Here is a 26,603-nt window from a genome sequence, read left to right on the forward strand (position 1 = left end):
AATTGAATCAGAAATTGTTAAAAAAAAAACAAACAAGTTCTGGGGTTGAAAATACAACAGTTACAATGAAAAACTCTCCAGAGGGCTCCACAGTAGACTTGAACTGGCAAAAGAAAGGATCAGGGAGCTGACAGTCGGCCTGTGGAGACCCATAAAGGTCACTCTGTAGGCAAACTGGGTCTAGTCTAGGGGACAGAAGGTGAACAGAGTGAAGGTCAGAGACCTGTGGGGTGCCACCAGGCACACTGACGTGTCCACGAGTCCCAGGAAGGAGGGGTGGAAGCAGAGGCAGAAAGAGTGCTTGGAGACAGACCCCCCAAGTTTGTGAGGGGCATTGTGTTTCTGGGTAAAAGCTTCCACCTTTGGTGCAGCATTTGCCTTTATCTAGTGCAGCTTGCTCAGAGCTACAGTCTATTCCATACATTGGCTTCGCTTGAGAGCAGGCTTTAAAAATGTGCACTTACAAACAAATATTGTTCATGGAAGTTGTACATGTTACAAAATTCAAGTCAGTAGCCAGGGTCCGGGCGCAGCCGGAATGCCCATCAGCAAATGAGTGGGTAAAAAGCTGTGGCGTGTTCACACAATGCAGTACTACGTGGCTTTGAAAAAGGAGGGACTCTTACCTTTTGTGACAGCATGGATGGACCTGGAGAGCATTAGACCAAGTGAAATCAGCCATTCAGAAAAAGACAGATACCATATGATCTCACTTATATGTGGAATCTAATGAACAGAATAACCAGACGAACAAAATAGAAATAGAGGCAAGGACACCTGGAGCAGACTGATGGCGGTCAGGGTATCTGACCAGGAAGAGGAAAGGGTTAACAGAAGCCATACATGTGTCACCGTGGACACTGACAACAGTGTGGGGTGATCAGAGGGAGTGGGGTGCGGGGTGAATACAAAGCAGTACAACTGTCCTTTTCATCTCCGTGCTTCTCATCTCCTATTTGATTTAAAAGACAACTGCATGAAACAATTTTAATTGATTTTAACAGTTTAAATAAAACTATAAGGCGGGCTCATAACTGTAAAGATGTAATTTGCGTGACAATGATGGCCCAAAGGAGGGGAGGGAACAGCTATGTTGGAGCAAAGTTTATCCTATTAAAATTAACTTTATATTAACCCAACTAGATTGTTTTAAGTTGTTAATTGTAATTCCTGGCTATCTGTTAAGAAAGTAACTGAAAAATGTAGTAAAAGAAACAAGGGAATTAATCGGTGTGCTAAAAATACTGTGTAACACAAAAGACAGCGATGGGAGACACCAGACACCCAGCAAACACAGTGAGACGCAGCTGTCAGTCCCCCTTGTCGGTAATCGTCTTCAGTGTACACGGCTAGCTGCTTGAATTAGAAAGCAGAGGTGGGCAGAAGAGATTCCAAGAGACTATGTTCTGTGTTCAAGAGGCTCTCTACGCTGAAAGGTACAAGTGAGGGAAGAGGAATGATGGGCAGGCAGTGGCCGGTGGGGAGCCGGAGCAGCCACAGCAACTTCAGACAAAGCGGACTTGAAGGCCAAAGTCGCTTTCTGGGTCGTGGAAGAACACTTTGCAACGATAAAAAGTCAATCCCTCAAGGACAGTGACCCTTTCATGAACACATTTATAAGGTTATAACCATATGTACACCTGGTAACAGAGCCTCAAGATACAAGAAGATAAATAGACAATTCAGCAACAATAGCTGGGGGTTTAATACCCTGCCTTCAGAAATGGAGATGGATGGATAGAAGGTCAGGAATGTGTGGGAGTCTCCAACACTATGGCCCAACCGCGGCTGACGGCCACCCATAGGTGGCTCCGCCCAGGAAGAGGGGAGACACACGCTCCGCCCTAGTGTCCGAGGATGTTGTTCGGAGCAGGCCACACGTGAGGCCATGGCAGAAGTTCCGGTACACCGAGCAGGACTGAGCATGCGGCCACCGTGCAGTGAGGGTAGAGACCAGAAACAGGAGGAAGTCCACAAACGTGTGGAAATTAGGTGCCTTTCTATCCAACCCATGGGGCAGAGAAGAAAACTCAAGTGAGATTAAACAAATTGAGATAAATGAAAATAAAAATGCAACATACCAGTGTAGCTCAGTGGATTGAGCGCGGGCCTGCGAACCAGAGGATCGCGGTTCCATTCCCAGTCAGGGCACATGCCTGGGTTGCAGGCCGGTTCCCTGCAGGCCAACTCTCAGCAGGGGATGCATGAAAGGCAACCATACATTGATGTTTCTCTCCCTCTCTCCTTCCCCTCTAAAGATAAATAAATAAATAAAATCTTAAAAAAAAAAAAAGAAAATGCTAGTATCTTACAGGATTTCTCCATTTAAAAAAAAAAATGCAACATACCAAAACTTAGAGGATACAGTGAAAGCAGTGCTTGGGGGTGGGGGGATTTCTAGCATTAAAAAAAGAAGATCTCAAACCATTAACCTAATGTTTCATCTTATAAATCAGGAGAAGAGCTAACAAACCCAAGTAAGCAGAAGAAAATAAAGATTAGTTCAAAGGTTGGTTCTTTGAAAAGATCAACAAAACTGACAAGCCTTTAGCTGGACCGACTAAGATAAAAGAGAGACGACTCAAGTTTCTAAAATCAGCCCTGGCTGGTGTGGCTCAGTGGATTGAGTGCCCGTGAATCAAAGGATCGCTGGTTTGATTCTCAGTCAGGGCTCATGCCTGGGTTGTGGGCCAGGTCCCCAGTTGGGGGCCTGTGAGAGGCAACTACATATTGATGTTTCTCTTTCTCTCTTTCTCCCTCCCTTCCATATCCTCTAAAAATAAACAAATAAAATCTTAAAAAATTTTCTAATATCAGGAATGAGTGAAAAGACATGATTACTGAATTTGCAGAAATGAAAAGGATGAGAATGGAGTACCTCGAATAGTAATTGTGTACCAAAAGTTAACTAACTTAGATAAGAGAGAAATTCCTAGAAAGACATAAGTAACTGAAACTGACTCAAGAAGGAAAAAAAATCTGAATGGACTTATAGTTAGTGAAGAGATTGAATCAGTAATTTAAAAACTTTCCACAAGAACAAAGCCTGGCAAAGCCTGGCCCACAGGTAGCTCCATTTGTGAATTCTACCAAATATTTAAATAGTCAGTACTGATCTTTACAGATTTTGAAAAACTAGAGCAGGGAACACTTCCCAGCTCATTCTATGAGGCCAGCATTGCGCTGACTCCAGTGTCAGACAGGGACACCACGGGACAGAAGGCTGTACGCAGGCCAGCCCTCAGTGTGGACAGGCAGGCGCTGTTCTGGACTGAGGGCATGCGCAGACTGCCCACTGGACCAAGAGTGCAGAGGTGAGCCCTCGCGTTTCCCATCAGCTGGGTTTTGACGAGAGTGACAAGACTGGTCACTAGGGAAAAGAGCAGTCTTTTAAACAAATGGGGCCCACATTAGCTGCGTGAGCCACGTGCAAAAGGGTGGGACTGGGCCCCGTCTCACACCCGCACCGAGTTAACTCAGGGCAGGGGTAGACGGACGTGCAGAAGCTAAGACTGTGAAGTGAGAAAACAGGAATAAATTTTTGTCATCTAGGGAAATGACTTCTTTTTTTTGAAGATTTTATTTATTTAATTTTAGAGGGGAAAGGAAGGAGAGAGGGGGAGAGAAATGTCAGTGTATGGTTGCTTTTTGCCGGCCCCTTACCGGGAACTGGCCTGCAACCCAGGCGTGTGCCCTAACGGAATCGAACCTCGATTCTTTGGTTCGCAGGCCCACGCTCAGTCCACTGAGCTACACCAGCCAGGGCTCTTTTTAAAAATAAATAAATGAAATCTTTAAACAAAAGATAAAGTGGACTTCATCAAAACGAAACATTTCTGTGCTACAAAGAGCTATCAGGGAGGTGAAAGGACAACCCAAGAGTGAGAGAAAACACTTGAAATTCGTGTGTCTTATTGAATGGCTGCACCCACAACACTGAATCAAAAGGGGATACAGTGTTTGCATTTGCTTCCTGGACATAGGTGTCCAAGTGAGTGCGTGAAGGGCCTCGAGGCAGATGCAAACCGAACCGCAGCCGGGTACCACCGCACACCTGCCAGGGAGGCCGCGACCAAGTGGTGGCAGGAATGTGTGTCGGCAGAGGTGCGGCGAGGCTGGCAGGCTCGTCCCCTTCTGGTGGTGACGCAGAGTGGTGCTGCCCTTGGGGAACGGCTTGTCACTCCTCCAGATGTCACACACAGAGCAACCCTGTGGCTCAGCCGTCCTGCTCTTAGGTGTACACCCAAGAGAAAGGAGGCGTGCTCACCAAAACTGGGTGGAATGGCCACAGCAGCAGTGTTCCTAGTGGCCAAAGAGCGGAAACGGCCCCGGCGGTCGGGCGATGACATCCGTGTGACGCGACCTTAGCCCACACTGAGAGGGAAGGCGCGCTGATCCTCACTGCCGTGAAAGCGCCACGAAGGGGAAGGAGCCCATCAGGAAAGACCTTGTGGAGAGTCTGCTCCTGAAAGAGGCCGCTGTGAGGGGGGAGTTGGGGGGCTGCCCAGCCACTGCTGGTGGGGGCGGGTTCCTTCCTGGGGAGACTCGGGCTTCGGGGAGTCGCATTGCGGTGGTGGCTGCACCGCTCTGAACGCCCCAAGGCCTGTGCCTTCTGTGCTTTCAGTGAGTGAATTCTAGCCGGACAAGGCCGACAAGAGCACCCGTGGGCATCGGTTGGAGTCCCTGTGGCTTCGCCTTCTGTGGCACAGCAGCTCCTCCTCTTCCTCGAGCTCTGTCGTTCCAGGGGCTGTCGGGGAGGCTGTTTTGAGTGCGGGCTTCTCGTGCTCGACTGAGGAGGACGAGGAGAGAGGGCCCCTAATGGTGCCGGACAGCTTCCTGTGGCCACAGGGCTCCGTGTGAGCTTTCTCGTGTGCCCTGCTGCGGCCCTCGTGGTGGCCATCGGTGGAGAGGCTGAGGTGTGGAGAGGTGGGGGTGATGGCCCAGCGTCAGTGCAGCTCGCAGGGCCTGGACTGGCGGTTGTCCTGCCTTTGTTCCACAGTTCGCTGTGTTGACCGCCTTCAGCGTAATTTTAGCAATGGTACCTTCCTTCAAAAATAGGCTTTTTGGCCAATTTTGGGCTTTTGACTCACTTGGTGAACTCTTACACAGATGAAAAGTCTCTATTTAGAGCAAATTTTACTGAGAATTTCAGACTTCTCCTTAACATTTGGGTGCCTTGGTGTCCTGTAATGAGCTGTGTGACAGACAGGCCTCTGTACTCTGCTTCCCAAGACATTGACTGTCTGCTGGCCAGTTCACCTCACAAGCCAGGGGAAGACACTGACCAACACGCTGTTCCAGGAGGGGGCGGGAGGGGGTGGGAGCACAATTCTGCCAGCTTAGGAGCTCTCAGCAGGGCCTGTGACCCAGACCGTCGTACTTCGTGCTGGTGACTTGTTTTGGGCAGAGGTTGAGGGCTAGTCCAGGTTGTTCATTAGCTAGCAGGGCTCCTAAGTCCACTGCGGGGATGCCTGTTACAGGCTGGGTGTCTTCAGTGGGGGACAGACCCGCCACATTTTTGATAGAGCTGGTGTGGGGTGGAACAGAGGTCAGACTGCAGGCATGGTGAGGCATGTCGCTGCATCCTGTGGCTCCTGCTGGCACTTGACCTGGTTAAGATTGGCCTCTGAAGTCAGTGTCGCTTGTAGGGCAATAACCCTGCCCCTCCCTCAGAGTGGATTCTTTATCTAAAAAGATAAGTTTTTATGCTAGACTAGCTCACAGCAGTGTGGGGCGGCCAAGTTCTGGGTGAGGCCCACTGTCTGGGAAGAAGTGCAGCTTGAGCGAGCGGGAACTGGCATTCCCAGGAAGGCCCGCCAGCCCGGGCGCAGGCTGCCCCGCCGTGCAGGGGGTGATGGCTTGGTGGTGTGCAGTGGGAGAGGCCTGCTAACGTTGTGAGTTGGTGTGTGAATCTGCGCGTGGGCTAACAGCCAGCACTATCCCACGGACTTCCTTCAGACCTTCCCTGGGACGGGCACCCGGAACCTAGGGCAGCACTTTGCTCTGGCGGAACCCCTGGGTGTGTGCAGGGTTTGACACCTGGGGCAGCCTTGCTGTGCGGAGCGAAGGCAGACCATGACCCAGTGCCGGGCGTGTCTGTGGGCTGCACTCCTGATGTAGGCATTGCCAGATGAGGAGAGGTCCCCAGGGCGACGGTCGGTTACTGGCACCCCAGAGCAGGGAGCACAGAGACAGGTTCCTGTACACCTGTGGGGAGTACACACCCAGGTGCGCACACGGACAGGCGTGTGGGCACACATGTGTACACACAGGCACAGACATGCACACCCAGGTGCGCACACATGCGCGTGCACAGTGCCTCATCCACACTCTGTCCGGGCTGTGTGGAGCCACCTGCAGTCCTTAGGTGTGAGCAGCAGGAGCCTCCTGGGCTCTCTCACGGGCCTTTCTGCCAGGTCCGAAAACCTGCTTCAACGAGATACCCCTTTCTTAGGGGAGTTCAAGCACAAGTTGGTCCTTGACCTGCCCCAGGAGGAACTGGCAGGAGTGCAGGGTGGGGCGTGAGAGTCTGGCCAAAAGGAGGTTGGGGTGCCCTGGTCCGCTCACAGGCTGCACACTCCTTCCCTAGAGCGGACTGTTTCGGACTTTTCTGTTAAAGCTGTGGGGCCCCCACCATCACCCCAGGGGTCTGGCAGCTCCCCCGGGTGGGAAGTGGTTCTAACCTAAGTCCCTGCCCCTCAGCCTGGCTGCTGATGAGCCTGTCCCCCGACCCTGTCCTTACCGCCACTCTGCTGGGGGCTTTCTGGAAAGGAGTGTTGCCGTAATTCAGCAGATTTTAGGCACTGTTGATCAGCAAGTTAGTGGTGAAAGATGATGGTGTTCTGGGAGTGTCCTGGAGAGGGGGCTGCCTTGCTGGGGATCCCAGGATGGGTCCTAGAAGGGGTGGTGAGGAGGCCAAGTGGGTGGGCAGGGAGGGCGTCTGGAGGAGCGTGCTGGTGAGCCTGAGCACCAGGGAGCGGCTGCTCGGACCTCTCCCCCTGGCAGTGCAGCCGCTGGACCAAGGATGCCCCTGGACAGGGTCTGTAGCAGTAAACTGGGTCCTGCTTCCAAAGAGCAGTGGAAACTCACAGGCTTGTGTTTCTGTGACAAGAAGCACAGCGTCTCACCTGCTCCCACATGGTGAAAGACTCCTTGTACTTCTGCCGGGCGTGCGCAGCCAGCCCTGCACTCTCTAGGTCTTGGTGGGGGGAGCGGACGCGGTCCGGCCTCCGTGCCATGCTGGTGCGCTCCGTACATGCACGTTTGTGGGGCTAAGGCCACCACGCCGCAGACCCACGGCGGAGCTGGACCGCCACCGTGTCGTGGAGGCTCCCGCGCCTCCCTGAGCGCTGTGGAGTGGGAGGGGTGGTCCGAGTCTGAGGGCTGGTGGGCTGCACAGGGGGCTAGAAGGGGGCTAGAAGCCCACAGTGGCAGAAGTTCATACCGTAAAACTGGTCTGTGGCAGTGAAAGTCACTTTTAGGAGGGAGCTGTTAGCTGGGAAGCACTCAGCAGGTATTTGCGTGCCTCTCGTTCCAGAACTGGGGCCAGAGGGTGAGCCGAAGGCGTCATTGCGAGGGAAACTTGCCCGTGTGCACTGGAGGCCGTGCTGCCCACTGAGCCACAGGCAGAGGCGGTCTGGTCGGAGGTGGTTGCTCGGTGCCTCCGGCTTCTGAAAGCAGTGATTCTGCCCTCTCTGCTCTGCACCGGTCTCCTCAGGGAACAAGTGTGTGTGTAGACGTCAGTTAATGCATTTGTGCTTATTTTCAGGCAAAAGTAAAGAAGCAGAAATAAAGAGAATAAACAAGGAGCTGGCAAACATTCGATCGAAATTCAAAGGTAAGTATGTGTGGCCTCACCAAATGTTCTGTTGTCAATTTCACATGGGAGGGACTTAATCTTTTTTTTTAGAGGTTTTATCTATTTCTTTTTTTAGAGAAAGGGGAAGGGAAGGAGAAAGGGAGGGGGAGAAACATAGATCAGTTGCTTCTCATGAATCCCCCACTGGAGACCTGGCCCACAACCCAGGCAGGTGCCCTGACTGGGAATTGAACCTGCAACCTCTTAGTTTGCAGGCCCGTGCTCAGCCCACTGAGCTACACCAGCCAGGTCTTAATCCTGTAATGTTTTTTGTTTTTTTTTCACTTCAAACCAAAGTTAAGTTCTTAGTTACAGTTACTGGCATGGCTGTGTAGAATTTAAAAGTGTTTCAGGTCAGCCTGCTGGTTGTTCTCAAGTCCTTTGATGTTTGCTCAGAGTAGATCAGCTAGTGTGGTGCCGCTGAGACCCGGGCTCTTCCCGGAGCTGGAGGAGGCTGCTCTAGACCAGCGACCTCCACGAAGGCCTTGGCCCCTGGGGACCCCTGGGGACCCCGAGTGTGAGAACCAGCAGACCCGCACACGGGGCTCCGAGTGGGAGCCTTGATGAAGACATGCTCTACCCAAGGCCACTGGGGATTTGTGTGGAGCTTCATCAAGGGATCCAAGCACTTCCTGTGTTGGCGTGTTTTTGCGGTGTTGGTGACATTGCCTGGCCCCCCCTTTTGTGGGGGTGCACCTGTAGAGTGTCGGTTTGCAGTCTAAAGGACCTAGTTGGGAAGGGCTGCCTAGCCCTTTAAGCCTTAGTGTTTTAGTTAATTCTTACAGGTTTGAGACTTTGTTCAAGTCTCTGCGCAGACTTTAGAGACTGGCTGAAGCTTCCCAAAAATCGTGGGTAGAGCATAGGGCTGGGACCGGCCCTGAGGGGTCGTGGGGGCAGGAAGACAGGACTCCTTGGCAGAAGCTCCCTTGTGCTGCCAGGGGATGGGAAGGCTAGTGGGGTTCAGGGGATCAGTGACTGGTTGTGCCCCTGCCGACCCCCCCCGGGGAAGTGCCGTGTTGTGACGCTTTCAGCCCAGGGACGCGCCTAGGGGCCTGGGACGCGCCCAGAATGGTTTGCTCAGTGCGTGTTTTTGAGTGCGAGGTCTAGAACTTTCATTGCTTTAAAGTATTTTCAATGAATTGGGACTTCCGCCAAGATGGAGGCATAGGTGGAAACACTGTGCCTTCTCCCACAACCAAGTTTGAATACAACAAAGCTTTGGAGAAACAAAGACACAACCAAACGACAGAAAATTGAATTATACGGAAGTCCGACTACATCTAACCGTTCAACGGGGACGGTAAGAGGGGCGGAGCCAGCAGTGAGCAGGGTCGGGCAGGACAGGGCCCCCGATCCAGGCGCGCAGGCAGACGGGAACCAGTTGGGGTGCGGGGCAGACCGCGGGTGCATATTCGCGCACAGTGAGACAGACCACGCAGGCCCCAGGGGGCAAGGGCTGACGGCGGTGGCACACTCGCGTGCAGTGGGACGAAAAGCGTGGGCCCGGTGACTGACGGCAGCAACTGCGGCACCGGTGAGGGCCGTGGCGGCAGGCGGTGGACAGGACGCCATAGTCCCTCTTTGACCCCGCCCCCACATACAGCATCACAACCCAGTGACTTAGTTGCCCTTCAGCACCGGTGAGGGCCAGGGCGGCAGGCGGCAGACGGGACGCCATTGTCCCTCTTTGACCCCGCCCCCACATACAACGTCACAACCCAGCGACTGAGTTGCCCTGTTCTAGTGAACACTTTAGGGCTCTGATCCTGCTATGGAACAGGCACGAACAACCCGAAAGATGGCGCGAGAAGAACTCAAAGTCCCAGAGCCAATAACTCTAAGCGACCGAGACGTTGCCAGCCTCTCAGAAGCACAATTCAGGACACTATTTATCAGGATGCTCACAGAACTGGTTGATTATAGTCACAAATTAGAGGAACAAAGTTACAAATTAGAGGAACGTGTGAGGGCTAGACTGATTGAAATGAAGGGAGATGCACAGGAAACCAATAGTGATGGAAAGGAAACGGGGACACAAATCAATGGAATGGACCAGAAGGAAGAACAAAACATCCCACCAGAAAGGAATGAAGAAATGAGAATTCAAAAAAATGAGGAGAGGCTTAGGAACCTCCAGGACATCTTTAAACGTTCCAACATCCGAATTATAGGGGTACCAGAAGGGGGAAAGAAACAGCCACGAGTGGAAAACGTATTTGAACAAATAATAAAGGAGAACTTCCCCAGTCTGGCAAAGGAAATAGACTTCCAGGAAATCCAGGAAGCTCAGAGAGTGCCAAAGAAGTTGGACCCAAGAAGGAACACACCAAGGCACATCATAATTACATTAGCCAAGACCAAAATGAAGGAGAGAATCCTAGAAGCAGCAAGGGATAAGGGGACAGTCACCTACAAAGGAGTACCCATCAGACTGTCAGCGGATTTCTCAAAAGAGACCTTACAGGCAAGAAGGGGCTGGAAAGAAGTATTCCAAGTCATGAAATCCAAAGACCTACAGCCAAGATTGCTTTATCCAGCAAAACTTTCATTTAGAATGGAAGGACAGATAAAGTGCTTCTCAGTAAGGTCAAGTTCAAGGAGTTCATCATCACCAAGCCCTTATTATATGAAATGCTAAAGGGACTTATCTAAGAAAAAGAAGATGAAAAAGATGAACAGTGAAAGGACAGCAAACTCACAGTTATTAACAACCACACCTAAAACAAAAGCAAACCAAGAGGACAGCTAGATCAGGAGTGGAACCATAGAAATGAAGAACACATGGAGGGTTAGCAACAGGGGGGTGGGAGGGGGAGAAGAGGGGAGAAGGCACAGAAAATAGCATAGATGGTAGGTAGAAAATAGATAGGGGGAGGGCGAGAATAGTGGGGGAAATATAGAATCCAAAGAACTTGAGACACGTGGTTATAAACTAAGGGGGGGAGAATGGTGGGGGAGGGAGGGTGTGGGTGGAGGGGATTGAAGGGGGGGAATAGAACAACTGTAATGGTATAATCAATAAAATATATTTAAAAAAATAAATAAATTAAAAAAAATAAAGTATTTTCATTTATCTTTTCTAATGAAGACTATTCTTTCAAAGCAGTATTATGTTCACAGCAAAATTAAGAGGAAGGCACAGAGATTCCCACTGTGTCCTGCCTCCCCGTGCACGGCCTCCCTGTTAAGGACGCCCTAGCAGATGGTGCCTTTGTCTCGGTCAGTGAGGCCGCACTGACCTGTCCTCACCTGGAGCCCCCAGTTGGCATTGGGTTCATCTTGGTGTCACGTGTTCTCTGGGTGTGGACAAACGTGTAGTGACAGATGTACACCACTATGGTATTATTGCCCTAAAAATCCTGTGTGCGCCCCACCCCGGCAACTGCTGAGCTCTTCATGCTGCCGCACTTTGCCTTTTCCGGAGCGTCGTGGAGGTGGCGTCGGACCCTCTGCAGCCTTTTCAGGGTGGCTCCTCTCACTCAGGAATATGCGTTTACGTTTCCTCCACGCTTCTCCTGACCTGGTAGCTCGTTTCTTTTCCGCCCTGAGTTCATAGTCCGCCGTCTGGGTGGACCACAGCTTGGCCACCCATCACCTCCCGAAGGGCGTCTGGTCCCTTCCCAGTTTTGCGGTTAGGAAGAAGCTGCCGTAAACACCGTGTGCAGGTTTTTGTGTGGGCATGGGCGTCGGCGTTCAGCCCCTCTGGGTCAGTGCCAAGGGGCACGGCCACTGGGAGCCGTGGCCAGAGCAAGTTGGGTTCCGTGAGAACCCTCCAAGCCGTCTCCCTCAGGGGCTGCCGGTCTGCATTCCCGGCCGCAGTGGGTGAGCTTCCTGCCGCTCCGAGTCCCCTAGCGCCTGCCGGTGTCCAGGCTCCAGACTCGAGTCATTCCACGGGGTGTGCCGTGGGGCCTCCCTGCTGCTTTAATGTGCACTCCCCACGTGGCCAACCCGTGGGGCACCTGTGCATGTGCTCGCATGCCGTTCGGGCACCTTCTCTGGTGAGGGGCTGTGGCTTCTATTCCTTCCTGAAGGAGGGGTGTCCCATGGTGGTGAGGGTCCTGCTCTGATGCTTAGGACACGTGCCACCCTGTCAAGTCACCTCACCTGCTGCGTCTCCTTTCTGAGCTGTGAGATGGGCACTGCTGATCTTGGGCCGGGCTGTCCATGAAGCAGACCCTGGGAGGCCCAGGGTCCAGAGGGTCACAGCAGTGAAAGGTGCAGGGAGGCGGCAGGTGATGGTGCGGCTCTGCTAGGATCAGCGCTGGCCGCCAGGGTGCTTTGGAGCGCACACTGCCCACTCGAGGATCTGGCGTTGGGCAGGAAGGGCGGAGCCCTTGGCCATGTGGCTTGAGAGCCCAGGACGGCAGAGCCGGCAGTGGCCCCCGGCTTGCATTGTGGGGAGGCCTGTGTCTGCTGCGCTGACCACATCCAGGTGTGGAAACAGCAGCGAAGTCCTGGGAGGATGAGAGTTGTGGTGTGAAACGTTCATGGCTGTTCAGGCGGTGAGTCTTCCAGCTGCAAGTGTAGATGCTGTTTTCCCCACCCTCATGCCTGTCTAAGGTGACTGTGGTGTGTGGGAAGGAGACTCCCTCCTGGCCGTTAACCGGTCAGTGCTGGTTGAGCACGTGTGTGCCGGAGCAGTGGCAGGTGAGGGAAACCTGTCCCTCGTCTGCACAGGTGTGTGTTCCGCTACGGGGCAGTAGGTTAGATGCTAGATCCGTGCTGTCCCCTAGAAATACTGTGCGTTGCATGCAGAACTTTCCGGTGCTCACATTGAGAAAGTAAAATGAATGTTAGTGCATCGTATTTAACCCGCGCGTCTAAAATGTCCCTGCAGTGTGCAGTCGTAGGACAAGAGCGCGGGCTTCTCTGCTCCCTCACTGAGTCCTCCCCCTGCTGTGCCTGCGTGCCTTGCACTTGGAGCCCTGTGCACCGTCACGGTGTGCGTGCTCAGGTGCCGCTTTGCACTGGCAGACGGAGACCAGCCCTTTACCCGGAAAACCCTGGGAAGAGGCACAGCGAGGCCGGCGCGGGGGGGTGGGGGTGGGGGGGGTGGGGGGGTGGGAGGGGTGGGATCCCAGACAGCAGGAGGCTGTGGGCCTGCGCCGCAGGCGGCTGGTCGGCGTCTCTGTTTCACATCGGTGCTTCTCTCCCCTTCTCTTTCTCACTTCTGCTCTCTCTAAAAATCGATAAAAAACGTATTCTCTGGGGAGGATTAAAAAAAAGACAGCATGAAACAAACCTTGAGAGCGTCATTGAGGAAGGGAGCAGTCACTGAGCCTTATCCCAAGGGGAGGTCCGCCCAGTGCTCACAGGCCCCGCCCTCAGCTGTTGCACCTTGAGAGCATTCTTGACCCCCAAGGCACAGGTGGGAAGCAGAGGCCTGGTTTTGCTGACCTGGGAAGTCTCCAGGGGCGTTGGGCAAGATCTAGAGACATTTTTAGTTGTTACAACCTGGGTGGGAGGGTGCTACTGCCACCTAGTGGGGGAAGGCCAGGGAGGCTGCTCAACGCTGTCTAGTCCACAGGATGGCTCCCAGGTGTGAGCAGCCCTGGTTAGAGGAGAAAAAGTCAAAGCTCAGAGCCCACCCAAAGTGGAGACCCCCTTCCTTCTTCCATTGTGAACTGAGACCCCCCAAAGGCAGTGCCCTCAGGGCAGGAGCGATGGGAGGTGGGCAAGCCCCATCACAGTGTGGTGGGGCTCCAAACGCCTGGATGCTTTACGGGACCTCAGGTCTTCCACCTAGACGAGGTGAACGGACAGTCCTGTCTTGGGGGGAGATGCAGTCAGCGGGGCTGCCGAGGGTCCCTGCAGTGGGTTTTCCAGGTCTGACACCCAGCATGGGGTCCTGGGCAGTCTGGCCCACAGCAGAGACGGCAGACAGTCCTGGAGGCCCGGTACCAGGCATAGGATATGATCAGGAACAAGGCTGACCGTGTTAAAGATGTAAATCAACAAAACCCGAAATTTCAACAGGGAACTTGGGAAATGTCACAGGTGACACAGCAGATTTTGAAATAAGAACAAGTGGGAGTTCCAGAACTGAGACCTGCAGTAACCTTATGAAGAGCTCCGTGGATGGATGGACATAGTTGGAGAGAGATTTGAGCTCTGAGAGATGGGTGAGGAAGGACCTGCCCTAAGCCTCTTGCTGTCTTTCGTGCCCTCTTGTGCCTGCATTGTGCTCTCGCTCCTTCCCGCCACTGCTCAGCCCGGCACAGTGTCCTGCTTCTGTGAGGGCCTGCTGAGCTGTGGGCCTTGGAGGAGCTGACAGCCAGGGACACAGACTTTGGGGCGGGTGGCCCACTGTCCCTCCTGCCCTCTCCCCACCTCCACTGGCAGGCCGGGGTCATGGCTGTCACTGTCGACATCCCCATCCACAGCTCAGAAAAGCCTCGGCAAGAGTTTCGAAGTGGTGGGCCCACAAGGCTGGCTGGCCCAGTGCTGAAACTGACCTGTGGAGGACGGTCTCAGGCTGGTGCAGCCGGCGGGGGTGGGGTGGGGTGGGGAGCCACGCTGTGGGCTCCAAGGCTGATTGTCAGAGGGCATGCTGAGCTCTAGTAAGGGTGATGGTGAGACACAGGGGACAGCATGGCCTCCAGCGCTGAAGGAGAGCCCCGAGGAGGACAGGTTTGGAGGCCTCTCCCTGGAGCACAGGCGCAGCTCAGCCTGCTGGAGAGAGCAAAAGTCGCTGCCTTGGCCAGGCCACGCAGGGTGTGCAGAGGGCAGTCGGGTCGCTGGTGTGGGCAGCTGTCTGTCTGCTCACGGGGCTTGTGTTGAGAGGGCTGTGCAAAGGTTCTGACCAGCATCGGGTCAGGTTTGCCATGGGACCACGGAGTCCTGTCCTCGCCCCCAGCTGCAGGAGGGCTTCTTTCTCGTGCCTCTCCAGTGCCATCTTGTGGGACAGTGGAGAGGTGCACAGGGGTTCTGCCTGGGACCTGCACACCCAGCGTACATTGGGAGCTGACTGGCGGCGCTCGGATCCGGGGTCCTGATGATGCGTCTGTAGTTTGGGGTGGCCTTGGGCTCCTGTGGAGTGAAGAGCAAAGCTTGGCGGTGCCCATGGTGGCCACCGGGACCCTGGGCTCCTGGCGCACACTGTGGCCTTGGCCTTGCCTCTGAGGGGGACTGGGACAGGGGGATGGGAGTGTTTGGGGGGGGGGTGCTGGTGGAGCCAGCACTCACACTTTCTTGATGGAGACAGACAGCTGGGCCGTGTGCATCAAACAGAGCTTCTGTTTCTGGCCACAGGGAGCCGTGGGGCAGAGCCCTCAGTGGCTTAGAACACGCGAGTGGTACCTGAGGCAGGACACCTTAATGCCACTCTCGAGCTCTGTGTTGACCCTGCCCCTTGGTCAACAGCCCCTGGAGTGGGTGCTACTGGGGGCCAGGTCTGGAAGGGCTGATGGCTGGAAACTTGCTGGGGAAATGCTGGGGTCCCCCTGCACCAGACACTGGAGGGGCAGCTTTCAGCCTGCCCTCACCAGGCCACACCCAGGCTCCACGGCCCTGACTTAACTCCATCATGGGCCGGACGGCGCACAGAGCTGCTCCGCAGAGCCCAGGGCCAAAGCTGCCTCTGCTGCCCATCTGACCACAGGCAGGGCTGAGGCTGGGGCCCTGCTTGGGTGCCATGGACAGAGAGGACTTGGTTTCTTGCTGCGGCCACCAAGTCACTGAGACCACCAGCCCCCCTGGCTGTCACCTCTGTGTAGTCTGCTCATGGCTGGCTCCAAGGAACACTACATTTTTAAAGTGCCTCTGGTGTTGATAATGGTGGGGCTGAGTGGGCCTCGAAAGGGGTGTTTTCTGTTCTGCAGGCGACATGGTTGGGGTGTGCCACGGTATCTGGTGAGGACAGGACAGGCTGGCTGGGGTCGAGAGTGGAGCCCTTTGGGTCCTTCTGTGTGGTGTGATGGGGGGATGTGTCCTAGAGCTGATGTGAGGTGGGAGAGTATGTGGTGCTCGTCTGCCTGGCCAGTACATTTATTTGGGGGGTTGTTAACATGTTGGTGTAAGGCAGGGCTGTCTCCAGGAGCCCTAGGGGACGGTGGCAGGTCAGAGTGTGACCCCAGTGGTGCCTGCTCAGGGGTGACCTGTCCTGGGAGCCTACAGCTCCTGCTTCAGGTCTTCTGTTTCTGTGGTTTAGGGAACCCAGACATCTGGATTCTGGGCTGTACCCCCTTGTGCAGAGATGCCGCCTGTGCCCGGTGCAGGGTCAGCGTGGGTTGGCCGCGGTCCCCGCTGGAGGCGGGCTCCTGCGCTGCCTGGCTTGTCTCTGCCGCTGAGAGCTTGGTTTCCCTTCTAGGTGACAAGGCTCTCGATGGCTACAGTAAAAAGAAGTATGTCTGCAAGTTGCTCTTCATCTTTCTCTTGGGCCATGACATTGACTTCGGGCACATGGAGGCCGTGAACCTGCTGAGCTCCAACAGATACACGGAGAAGCAGATTGTGAGTGTCACTGCAGGTGGTGTCTGGGCAGGCTGGTGTCAAAGAGGGGCTCCGGGTGCCAGCGCAGCCTTCCAGGGGCTCCCCCTGGGCGAGGGTCTTTTAACGCAGTGGCCGTTTCTTTACAATTTCCGCACAGTCCGGGACGTTTCCATGGGCTCACACTGGTACTGCCTAGGGCCAGCTGACGGCCCCACTGCCTACAGCCACGTGAGGGCCCCTGTGAGGTCTGCCTCAGAGGGAGGGGCAGGGAAGGCTGTCTTCTCTCCAGAGCCTCGTGGCCCCTGGCCCGGCTCCAGTTCCTGGAACGGGCGCCACTCCCACGTGGGCTGGCTCCTGCCCCCAGGCACCTTCTCAGGTGGCCCTGGTCATCTCGGAGCAGCGCTGTGTCTTCACAACCTCTCCAGTGTCACCTAGTGACACTTCCTTCTATTGCACAAGGACCTGGCTTACAGGAACTAAGACCGCCGCAGGTGTCAGGAATTCCGTTTAGTATTCACTCGACAGGAACTGGAGTTTGCCATTGGCTGAGCTGGGTGCCGGGAGGACCCCTGGACTGTAGTGAGCCAAAAGCAGGTGTGGGCCAGTGGGGAGATGGCGTCGGCCACCCTGTGAACAGAGACTTACAGCCCTGGCCTGTGCCCAGCGGGGACCTGAAGAGAGGGGCGGCCGGGAGGGAGGGCGCCCTGGTGAGGCCCCGAGCTGAGACTGAGGGAGAGGGGTGGACTGGGTGTGGTGTGGGCCGAGCTGGAAGGGCAGCAGCGCCAACTCGGGTCTTCCTCCCAAGACCAGATGGGTGTGGAGAACTCACTGTGCCCCTGCGTGGGGAGCGGATGGACTGTCGGGTGACATGGGCTGGGTGTGCAGAGACTGAATCCAGAGAGGGGGACGGCAGTCACCTGGGATTCTGGAATTCGCCGTAGAGCTGTTAAGTTACAGTTCCTCCAGGACAGCGGTGAGCTTGTGTTCCTCACCCACGTCAGCAGACAAATGAGGGGACTGGGGAGAGGGCCGAGGTGTCTGGTTCCCGTGGGGACCTCTGCCTGCCTCTCAGGTTCATCCTGCAGGACTTTCTCATGGCAGAGTCAGAAGCAGAGACCCAGCTTCTGTAACAGGTGTGGCGTTGCACCCAGGTGCAGATGGGCCCTCCCCAACGTGGCTCTCGCGGCAGCCCAGCAGGCAGGGTGCGGTCCTGACAGAGGCTGCCCGAGTCTGTGTGAGGCTGCCCGAGGCCTCAGGCCGCGTGCACCTGCTGGCGCTGAGCACCTTGCCGTCTCGTTTTTCGGACCCAGGGCTACCTTTTCATCTCTGTGTTGGTGAACTCCAATAGCGAGCTGATCCGCCTGATCAACAACGCCATCAAGAACGACCTGGCCAGCCGGAACCCCACCTTCATGGGTCTGGCCCTGCACTGCGTCGCCAACGTGGGCAGCCGCGAGATGGCCGAGGCGTTTGCTGGGGAGATCCCGAAAATCCTCGTAGCTGGGTATGTGTCTTGTGACTCGTTGAAATATGTCTGTCATGTTAGACGTATCAAGTGTGTAACTACTCTAATAGTTCATAGAATGAGTTAATCTCAGCACTTTGTGCAGTGGGAGACCAGATGCAGTTTAGACGTCAGGTGAAGCCCAGTCTGGCCTCCCCGCCCCCGGCCAGGCGCAGCCAAACCGAGAAGTGGCCTCAGCCGCACCCAGGCCGCAGAAGGAGGAGCAGCTGTTCTGTGTGTGCAGCGCCTCTTCTCACCCTTTCCCCGGTCGTGGTGGGGGAAGGCCATGCTCCCAGGTGCCGAGAATTCTTTGTAAATCACCCCGCGCCCCCAAATTTGGGGGGGACACTGCATGGGGCCGAGCTGGCAGCTCTGGGGGAGTTCAGAGCGCTACTGGGCCACCCTGGTCTCGGGGTTTTGGGAGGGAGGGTGCCCCTCCCGTTCCAGACACTGCTGAGCTTAGAGACTGCCTGGGAGCCATGTCCATGGGACATGCCTGGCTGACAGACGGCCCCAGCCCAGGGCACTTGCTCAGGACTCGGGGACAAGGTCCTCCAGGACAGTTGGCCACAGGAACGTGGCAGAGACCCTTGGAGACTCATTGGTGAGGGTGGAGGATGTCAGGAAGTGTACCCACCCACACTGGAGCAAGGCTCTGGGGCCATGGTTCTCAAAAGTTGGTGCTCTCCCAGAGGACCTTGGGCAGAGTCTTAGCACATCTGGTCGTCGCAGTGGGGCCTGTTTTGCTGGCATCTTCTGGGGGAGGCCAGGGCTGATGCACCGTGTCCTGCAGTGTACCTGATGGGCCGTGTGGCCGAGGACAACCTGGGTCTGCGTGTCAGCGTGCCGTGTGGAAGAGCCTGGGCTAGACCAAGTGCAGGAACTGCCGTGGCAGGGTGGCCGTGTGAGCTCTGCAGGAGTGTCATAGGAAGGTCACAGCAGGGGCAGACCGAGAAGTCTGGCAGGGAGAGACCACAGAATAGCCCAGTGAAATAAGAGCTCGAATGCACAGCTGAGGAAGCTGGTGGGGAGCCTGGGACACCGTCACACGCGGGTCAGGCAGCCGCAGTAGGGTGCTTGGAGGAGCCCTGAGAGCGCAGCACCGAGATGGAGAAGGACTGGAGGTGGTCGAGTGAACTGAGGGGTGGGGGCTGTCCACCAGAGAGAAGCTGGAGAGGATTCGGGCGCAGGGCTACCCCCCACTGAGGGCTGCATGGCACCCTGGACCCTCACCCATCAGGGCAGCCCAGGTCTAGTGAGGCCTTCCCTGGCCTTCCTCCCTCCCATGCTGGCCCCGGCCCACCCTCAGAAGGCAAGCACTGGGGGGGTCTGAGATTTCTGTCCGCAGTGGCTCTGGCTTTATTACCAGCATTTGAATTGTGTCTGGAATATAGTAGGTGCTTGATAAATGCCTGTTGTCTGAATGAAATGGAGAGCAGACAGAGATAATCTCTGAGATGTAGTCAGAGGACAATTCAGGAACATTTCCCTGAAATGAAGATGGGCCATGTGTGCAGACGGAGAGGAGCAGAGCCCCTCCTGGGGCCTGTGGGAGGGCCCCCCAGCCTCTTGGTGCTCCGCAGCACTGAGGGCAGGCAGGGACCAGCGCCCCCTGGTCGGTTGTTTTGGAGACGGAGGCGATGTGTGGGGGGCACCTCCAGGCAGACGGTGAGAGGCGTGATGCCGCATAGCCCGGGGCCCTCCAGCAGTCGGGGTGAGTCAGTGCCGTCCCTCGAAGGGGGGCAGGCAGCAGGGAGCGGACTCTCTCCTGGGCGAGCAGTCCCTGGAGGCGGCTGTGTCTGACAGACCCCCTAGTGGGGGCATGCGCTCTGGCACGGCAGAGGCTGAAGCACCCTTACCCTGCACGCTACGCAGCCTGCCCACTGCCGTGCTTCTGCCCCCAGGGCCTCTGAGTGGGTGTTCCCTGGGGCCCTGGTCCTGCTGGCTTTGTTGTCAAGTGACTCTTGTGTCTGTCTTTCAGAGATACCATGGACAGCGCGAAGCAGAGTGCCGCCCTGTGTCTGCTGCGCCTGTACCGGACGTCTCCCCACCTCGTCCCCACCGGCGACTGGGCGTCTCGAGTAGTGCACCTCCTCAATGACCAGCACTTGGTAAATGCTTCTGGCTAAGAGCCACCTTTGCAGGAATGGCCGCTGTGATGGCTCCCTGCTCCCTCTGTGGGGCATCTCAAAAAGTCAACCCTCCAGCCTGGAGCGCCCTCTTCAGGGGGGAGGAGTTGATGCAATCTCTGGCTCACCCGGGACTCTGCACTGGGGACCTCTTGCAGGCTGGGCTGCACAGCTGAGCACGACAGAGGCCCTGTTTTCCACAGACGCCCTGTGCAGTGAGGGTGTTCCCAGTGCGTTGGGTGAGGACCGGGCCTAGAGTGACTCGGTGGTTGTGTTAGATGTCCGCACTGAGAGGGCGTGTGGGACATGGCGCTGGGAGGCAAGGTCAGGAGCAGGGGTTGGACACAGTGGCCTTGTCCTGCCCGTGTTCTGTTGTGTAAACGAGAGAGTCACACTCTGAGACAAATGGGGCACTTGTCCTGCTGAGTGGAGGGAGGGTATATGTTAGTGGGTAGTATGACTTTTCCTGGAAGAGAAATCTACCTTAAAAATCAAATAGAACATAAATGATCTTCACCTGGGGATTCAGAGGTGAGAGCTTGTTGGGGGCGTGATAGTCAGTGAGCTGTCCCCACCTCACTTGCCCCGTCCCTGGGGCAGACTTGTGTCTGGGACAGGGCAGCCCCTCCTCTGCGTGCAGAGCTGTCGGGAGAGGGTGGCCTGGGACTGTGGCTTCACAGGCCAGCCATACTTGCTGGGTCATACCAGGTCATACCGGGTCAGATGCCACCCGGGGGCTGGGAAGCAGTGCTAGAGGCCGGGAGGCGTCAGCTCCCAAGTTACCCCTCAGGGAGACCCTGTGAGGCAGTGAGTGGGGCATTTCCCAGTTTTGCAGATGAGGCCACAGAGGCTCAGAGGCTCAGAGGCTCAGAGAGCTTCCTACAGATCCAGGCTTGGGCCAGGAGTTGGTGAAGGCCCAGACCTGGGGCTGGGGGTCCTCAGCTGCCCCAGAACCAGGTGCTGCACAGTGGCGACGGAGGGCAGATGGGCTGGGACTGAGTGTCTTGGCTTCCTCGGGGCGTAGCACCGTGTGTGGACACTGCTGCTCAGGTGCATGGGTGTCTGGCACAGGCCGTCCTGCTGCCTCCTCAGGGGCGCTCCTGCAGCCCCATGGCAGACGGGTCCCTGGGTCCAGCCTCCTCCCTGCACAGATGGGGCAGGGATGCAGTGACAGCCAGAACCTGTGCTCAGTGGCCCAGGAGCTCCAGCAAACTCTTGTTGGCAGATTGCTCGTTCCATCCTGTAGAGACTTGGTGAGCCAGGCCAGGCCCGGGCACTCGGGCACTGCAGCGAGCAGCTGTCTGCGCTGGTGCAGCCTGCGTGTTAGGCGTGGAGTCTGTGGGAGCTTTCTGTCTGTCTGGCCCAGGGTGTCTCTGGCACTTACTTTGCCCGCCAGGGGCAGATAGGCCGGTCAGCGGCTCGTTGGTGTGGCTTTCACATCCCACCAGCAGCAGAGGGACAGCATAGCACGGCTCCGAGGAGGTCACCTGGCCCTGACGGCCCCTGCCCCTCTGCTCCCAGAGTCAGGGCAGGGGCAGGGGAGCATCCGATCCCAGGGCAGTTTTCGAGCTGCCTGTGCTCACATCTTCGCTGTGAAGTAGTGTTGTTCAGCCTGTCTTTTTTATATTATATTTGAGAGAAAGCATCTTTGCGTAGATGAAATCTTTCAAGAGTCACAAGATACTGGGAACAGCCACGACTTGTGCTGCGTCAGTAGCCGAGGCTTCCTGTGCTGCCAAGGAGGTCCCAGCTGGGAGGGAGGTGCCCCCTCTGGGCCCTGTGGCAGAGACGTGGCCTGGGCCACTTTCAACAAGGGGCTTGCCCTGGCCAGTGGCTCCGCTGGTTGGAGCATGGTCCTGTGCACTGTGGGCTGATGAGAAAGTGGGGTGGTGGGCACTGCTGTCCACGGGCCAGACAGACAACTGGGCGGACAAGGTGACAGGATGGGTGGGGACCGGGGTGTGGAGCTGTGGTGGGTGGGGGCTGCCTGGCGCTTGCCAGGCTGTTGGCGAGAAGCTGGATGGAGAAAACCGCCCGCGGGCACCTTCGCACCTTCAGAGTGTTGGGCGAGCTGCGGGTGGCCAGGTTTGGCCCTTAAAGTGTTACTGGAAACATGGGTTGGGAACCAGAGGTCCGCTTTGGATGTCCTGACTGGGGTTGAAACGCATGCTGTGTGTGTGTCCTCCTTCCAGGGCGTAGTGACTGCCGCCACGAGTCTCATCACCACCTTAGCGCAGAAGAACCCAGAGGAGTTTAAAACCTCCGTCTCCCTGGCCGTCTCCAGACTGAGCAGAGTAAGTCTGTGGATGGGGAACGGAGCTCAGGGTGGTTTTTTTAAAAATAGAATAGATTTTTTAAAGGTTTTATTTATTTATTTTTAGACAGAAGGGAAGGGAGGGAGAAAGAGGAGAGAAACATTAGTGTGTGCTTGCTTCTTGCACTCCCCACACTGGGGACCTGGCCTGCCACCCAGGCATGTGCCTTGACTGGGAATCAAACCAGCAACCCTCTGCTTTGCAGTCTGGCGTTCAATCCACTGAGCCACAGCAGCCAGGGCTCAGGGTGGGTTTTGGTTGCAGTTATTTCATGTAATTAATATATTTGTTTACTTTCTAGAACACAGGACACTTGGCTAGCCTTATTTCAGCTTCGAGTCGGGGCGAGCTGCCGTACTCTTGTGGGAAGGTCCTAGAGCAGCCCGGCTCCAGACTCTCACTCGGGGCAGGCGGGGCCTGCGGGGCCTGGTGGGGTGTCCCGGGCTCCTGCCTGTGGTGGGGGGCTCTGTCCTCCCTGCGGTGGCCTCAGTCCTGGCCGCCCTTCCCTTTGCCACCTAAGCACTCCGAACTGGTCCTCTGCACAGCTCTGCACTTCAGGTTGTGTGGCAGTGGGTCACACGGCCTGTGGTCTTTTGTGTTTGGCCTGTTTGGGTCGGCACTGTGAGGTTGTCCTGTTTCTTCCGTGTGCTCATCATTCACTTTTGATGCTGATAGGACTTGAATGTGCTACGACCGGCGTTCTGAACTGCTCCCTGGTGACTTAAAGTGGCCCATCGGGGGGCTCCATGGGGCGGAGACACGGGAGACAGGGAGCCACTGGGCTGTGTGGCAGTAGGCATGTGGTGTCTTGGGGACAGTGCCTGCTGCTGGGGGCTGTTTGGGGACTGCAAGTGTCGGAAGTGTGCCCTCTGGCCTCGGCGAGCTCATGGCAGGGTGTACGCATGGCGGCCATGGGGGTTTGGGGCTGGGGTCAGGCTGCTCAGTTCTCCTTGCTGAGGGGCCAGAGGCCTTCCTGCTGCGTCTCCTTCACTCCCTGGCCCCCGGGGGCAGACTGAGTTCTGTGGGCGCCGCAGTGTCCTGTGCCGAGGGTTGGCAGCATCCCAGGTGTATGTCCTGCGGGTAGGACTGTGCAGCACGCAGCTACCCCTTCGCCTCCAGAGCCCAGAGGAGAGTGTTGAGTGTTCTCGGCACATTGAATGGAATAGGTTTTCAGTCAGTGCGTGACCTGCAGAACCAGAGGTGTGAGGGTCGTGTGGGTCCCCGCAGTGGGGGCTTCTCCTGGGGACAGCTGCCCGCAGCAGCTCACGCCTGTGTCGATTTACAGATTGTGACCTCTGCGTCCACAGACCTGCAGGATTACACTTACTATTTCGTCCCGGCTCCCTGGCTGTCAGTCAAGCTTCTGAGGCTGCTACAGTGCTACCCGCCCCCAGGTATGGCCGAGCGCAGGCCTCGCAGGTGGGCTCGCCTCAGCCCTCAGGGGCAGGTCTTTCTCCTGGTCTCCCTAAAAGCCTTGTCCTGGTGCTGGCCCCTGCCCTGTGGGTCCTGTGTGACGCGGCCGTGCCTCTCGGCCTCTCCAGAGCAGCTAGTGGAGAGCTGACACTGCGGTTATAGTCTGGAATCGGCTCTCCTTTCATGTAGTTTCAGGTCGACACAGGTTGCTGAAACGCTCTAAAAATAAAGTGTGAAAGTGTGTCCCAAACTGGTAAGCCATGTGGCCTCGGCTCACACACCTAAGATGTGTGTGCTCGCGGTTCGTTCTGAAACGTTACTGGTTGGGTCAGGGCTTAGGTGCCTAGACATAGAATTCCGTGGTTGCAGCGCGAACGTGAAAATTGTTAGATGCTCCCAGTTCCTCCTACAAAGATTGACTTGTGCTTGTGACCTTTACCTTGGAGTCTAATTTGTTTTTATCCAGGGTGCTTGTTCATTTTGAGTAACCTCTGCACCAAGTATCTCTTATATGGAATGAACCACACAGCCTTGGTGTGGGAGGTCTCCCCCCTTGCCCCCCGGCCCTCATGCCCATCCCACTGCTCAGCCCAGCAGACCTCTCCCTCTTCCTCCCGAGACCTGAGGACACAGGCTCCGGGGCCGGCCCCACCCCGCCCAGCGGCCCTGGTGTGGGTCCCCCCTCCTCCCTCCCGTCCGAGGCTCTGACCCTCGCCGTGTCCCACGTGGTTTAGTCGGCAGCCCCCACCACCCTGGCACCTGTGGGTGCGGGTCCCTCGGGCGGCTCAGGCCCTGCTCTGCACCCGCCTGCTCGGCTCAGGTCTCGGGCCGTGCCCCTCTGCTGGAGGGGCTGCAGGTTCCACGGTCAGGCCCCACAGGCTATTGCTGACATTCTGGTATTTTTGTTGTTTCTTATTCTTTTTGGTCAGTTGTTCCTTCTGGTTTGAGTAGAAATTTTAAAATTTCCTCTTCTTTTTATTGTTTCTTGTAACATTTTCTTTATTTCTGTTAGTAATAACACATGGAGAAAAAATATTTTGCCTCTTTTCCCTAAAACTTTTATACGTCATGTGTTTTGTCCACGTGTCTGAGTGTTTATTTTCTCTTGATTTACGTATCCTGTATCTCAGTAAAGGGGTTGTCTTGTTTCATTAAGATGTATGTGTGGTTCCCTGGCTGTTGCATTGTCCTATTGTAAGTGGCCGCACAGTTTGAACAGCCACCGTTTCTCCCCAGTGTGAGAGGACTTGACGCTCAGGACCTGCGGCGGGCGGGCGGGGGGGCGGCGGGGGGGCTGTCGGGGAGCTGGCCCGATGGCTTTCTGTCCCGCCCAGAAGACCCTGCGGTGCGAGGCCGCCTGACCGAGTGCCTGGAGACCGTCCTCAACAAGGCCCAGGAGCCGCCCAAGTCCAAGAAGGTGCAGCACTCCAACGCCAAGAACGCCGTGCTCTTCGAGGCCATCAGCCTCATCATCCACCACGACAGGTGGGTCGGCAGGCACCCCTGCTGCCGCCGCGCTCCTCCTTGGGGACGTCGGGCCCAGAGGGCGACCCATGTCCTCGCACCTGCAGGCACTGGCACGTGGCCTCACCCTCTTTCCCAGTGGCACCTGCCCCCTGCGTGGCCCCTCTCCTGCACCCGTGCCTCCGCACTTGCCCCTCCAGCGTCCTCTCCTTGTCAGGGCTCCTGTTTGGCGTCTCTCCTGGAGAGGGGCCTCCGGCTGCAGCCCCATTCCTGGCCACAGCCTGGCGGCAGCTCCCACTGTACACGTGGGGCCGCACGCAGGGGCCGCGCGCAGGAGCGGCGGGTCTGGGAGGGCGCCCTGTCTGTCCCAGCTCTCTGCAGTCTGCGGGCCTACGCCGGAGTGCGAGGACAGGCCTGGTGGTCTGGGACAGTTGGCGCTACCTGAGGGACGTAGAGCTGACTTTAGGGCTGACTTTAGGGCTCGTGGTTCGGGCTTCCGTGCGTTGGGAGGCCCTGCAGTCTTCACTGGAGCCGTGTGGCCACTGGACCTGCCCTGTCGCTGGGGCCCTGCCCAGTGCACTCGGCCCCACCCTCCCGCCCCTCCCGCCCCTCCCCACCCTGCAGCGAGCCCAACCTGCTCGTCCGCGCCTGCAACCAGCTGGGCCAGTTCCTGCAGCACCGGGAGACCAACCTGCGCTACCTGGCCCTGGAGAGCATGTGCACGCTGGCCAGCTCCGAGTTCTCCCACGAGGCCGTGAAGACGCACATTGAGACGGTCATCAACGCTCTGAAGGCAGGTGCCCCGCGCTCAGGGACCTGCGTCACCGTGGGGCACTGCGTCACCGTGGGGCACTGCGGGTGGGTGCAGTAGCCAGGGGCGCTGCTTGCACAGGCCAGGCTGCTGCTCTGGGAGCGCAGCTCCCTGTGGCCCCACTGCGAGGTGGCCCCACTGCGCAGTGGCCTGGGCCCTCCGGACCCGCCCACGGGGCAGCCTCTGCCGGTGCGGCCCTGTCCCTGCGTCCTCTGTGTGCCGGGGCTGCACCGATGTTGGCAGGAGTAGGAGCAGCTCTTTTTGAACTGTAGCAGGGTGAAATCTTTTGTCTCTCTCTCTCTCTCAGAAAACTCACCCTCTGCAAAATTCACTTTTTTCAAGGAATTAATATTTCAGACTTGGAAGAGCCAAGGGGGGCTATCTGTCCTGTCATGAGACACGTCAGTGTCCGTGGCGTTCCCAGCTGTCTGTGAGCACGTGGGAGAGCTGGTGGCGGGGGTGGGGCCTGCCGAGTCTGCTGTCCTGCCCCAGGCTTAGTCAGACTAAGGGGAGGTCCCACTCTGTCGCTTTGTGTGTGCATGGATTTAACAGACCTTTTGGGTGCTGATTTGAATGGAAGGCCCAGGCATTTGGAGCGGGCCTCATGCTGTCCACATCCCTCCAGGCCCCGGTTGAGGCATGTGGTCAGTCCGTGGCCTCACAGAATTGCTGCTGCTTT

General features: G+C 56.7%; 1 protein-coding gene across 3 annotated transcripts in view; it reads left to right on the forward strand.

Annotated features, from left to right (window-relative positions):
• AP2A2 (adaptor related protein complex 2 subunit alpha 2) overlaps positions 1–26,603 on the forward strand; it is a 58,334-nt gene that overhangs the window by 17,484 nt on the left and 14,247 nt on the right. Inside the window, exons 2-9 of one of the 3 annotated variants that reach the window (XM_037039149.1) lie at positions 7,769–7,837; positions 16,167–16,309; positions 17,599–17,792; positions 19,774–19,903; positions 22,114–22,215; positions 23,522–23,630; positions 24,984–25,134; positions 25,738–25,906. In XM_037039149.1, the coding sequence (XP_036895044.1) occupies positions 7,769–7,837; positions 16,167–16,309; positions 17,599–17,792; positions 19,774–19,903; positions 22,114–22,215; positions 23,522–23,630; positions 24,984–25,134; positions 25,738–25,906 (1,067 nt within the window). The remainder of the gene's footprint in view (positions 1–7,768; positions 7,838–16,166; positions 16,310–17,598; positions 17,793–19,773; positions 19,904–22,113; positions 22,216–23,521; positions 23,631–24,983; positions 25,135–25,737; positions 25,907–26,603) is intronic. The other 2 variants (XM_037039151.1, XM_037039152.1) reach the window with 2 other exon arrangements.

The sequence above is a fragment of the Sturnira hondurensis genome, unplaced genomic scaffold, assembly GCF_014824575.4.
Source record: "Sturnira hondurensis isolate 20B ecotype Veracruz unplaced genomic scaffold, ASM1482457v3 Scaffold0025325, whole genome shotgun sequence".
Taxonomy (NCBI): Eukaryota; Metazoa; Chordata; class Mammalia; order Chiroptera; family Phyllostomidae; genus Sturnira; species Sturnira hondurensis.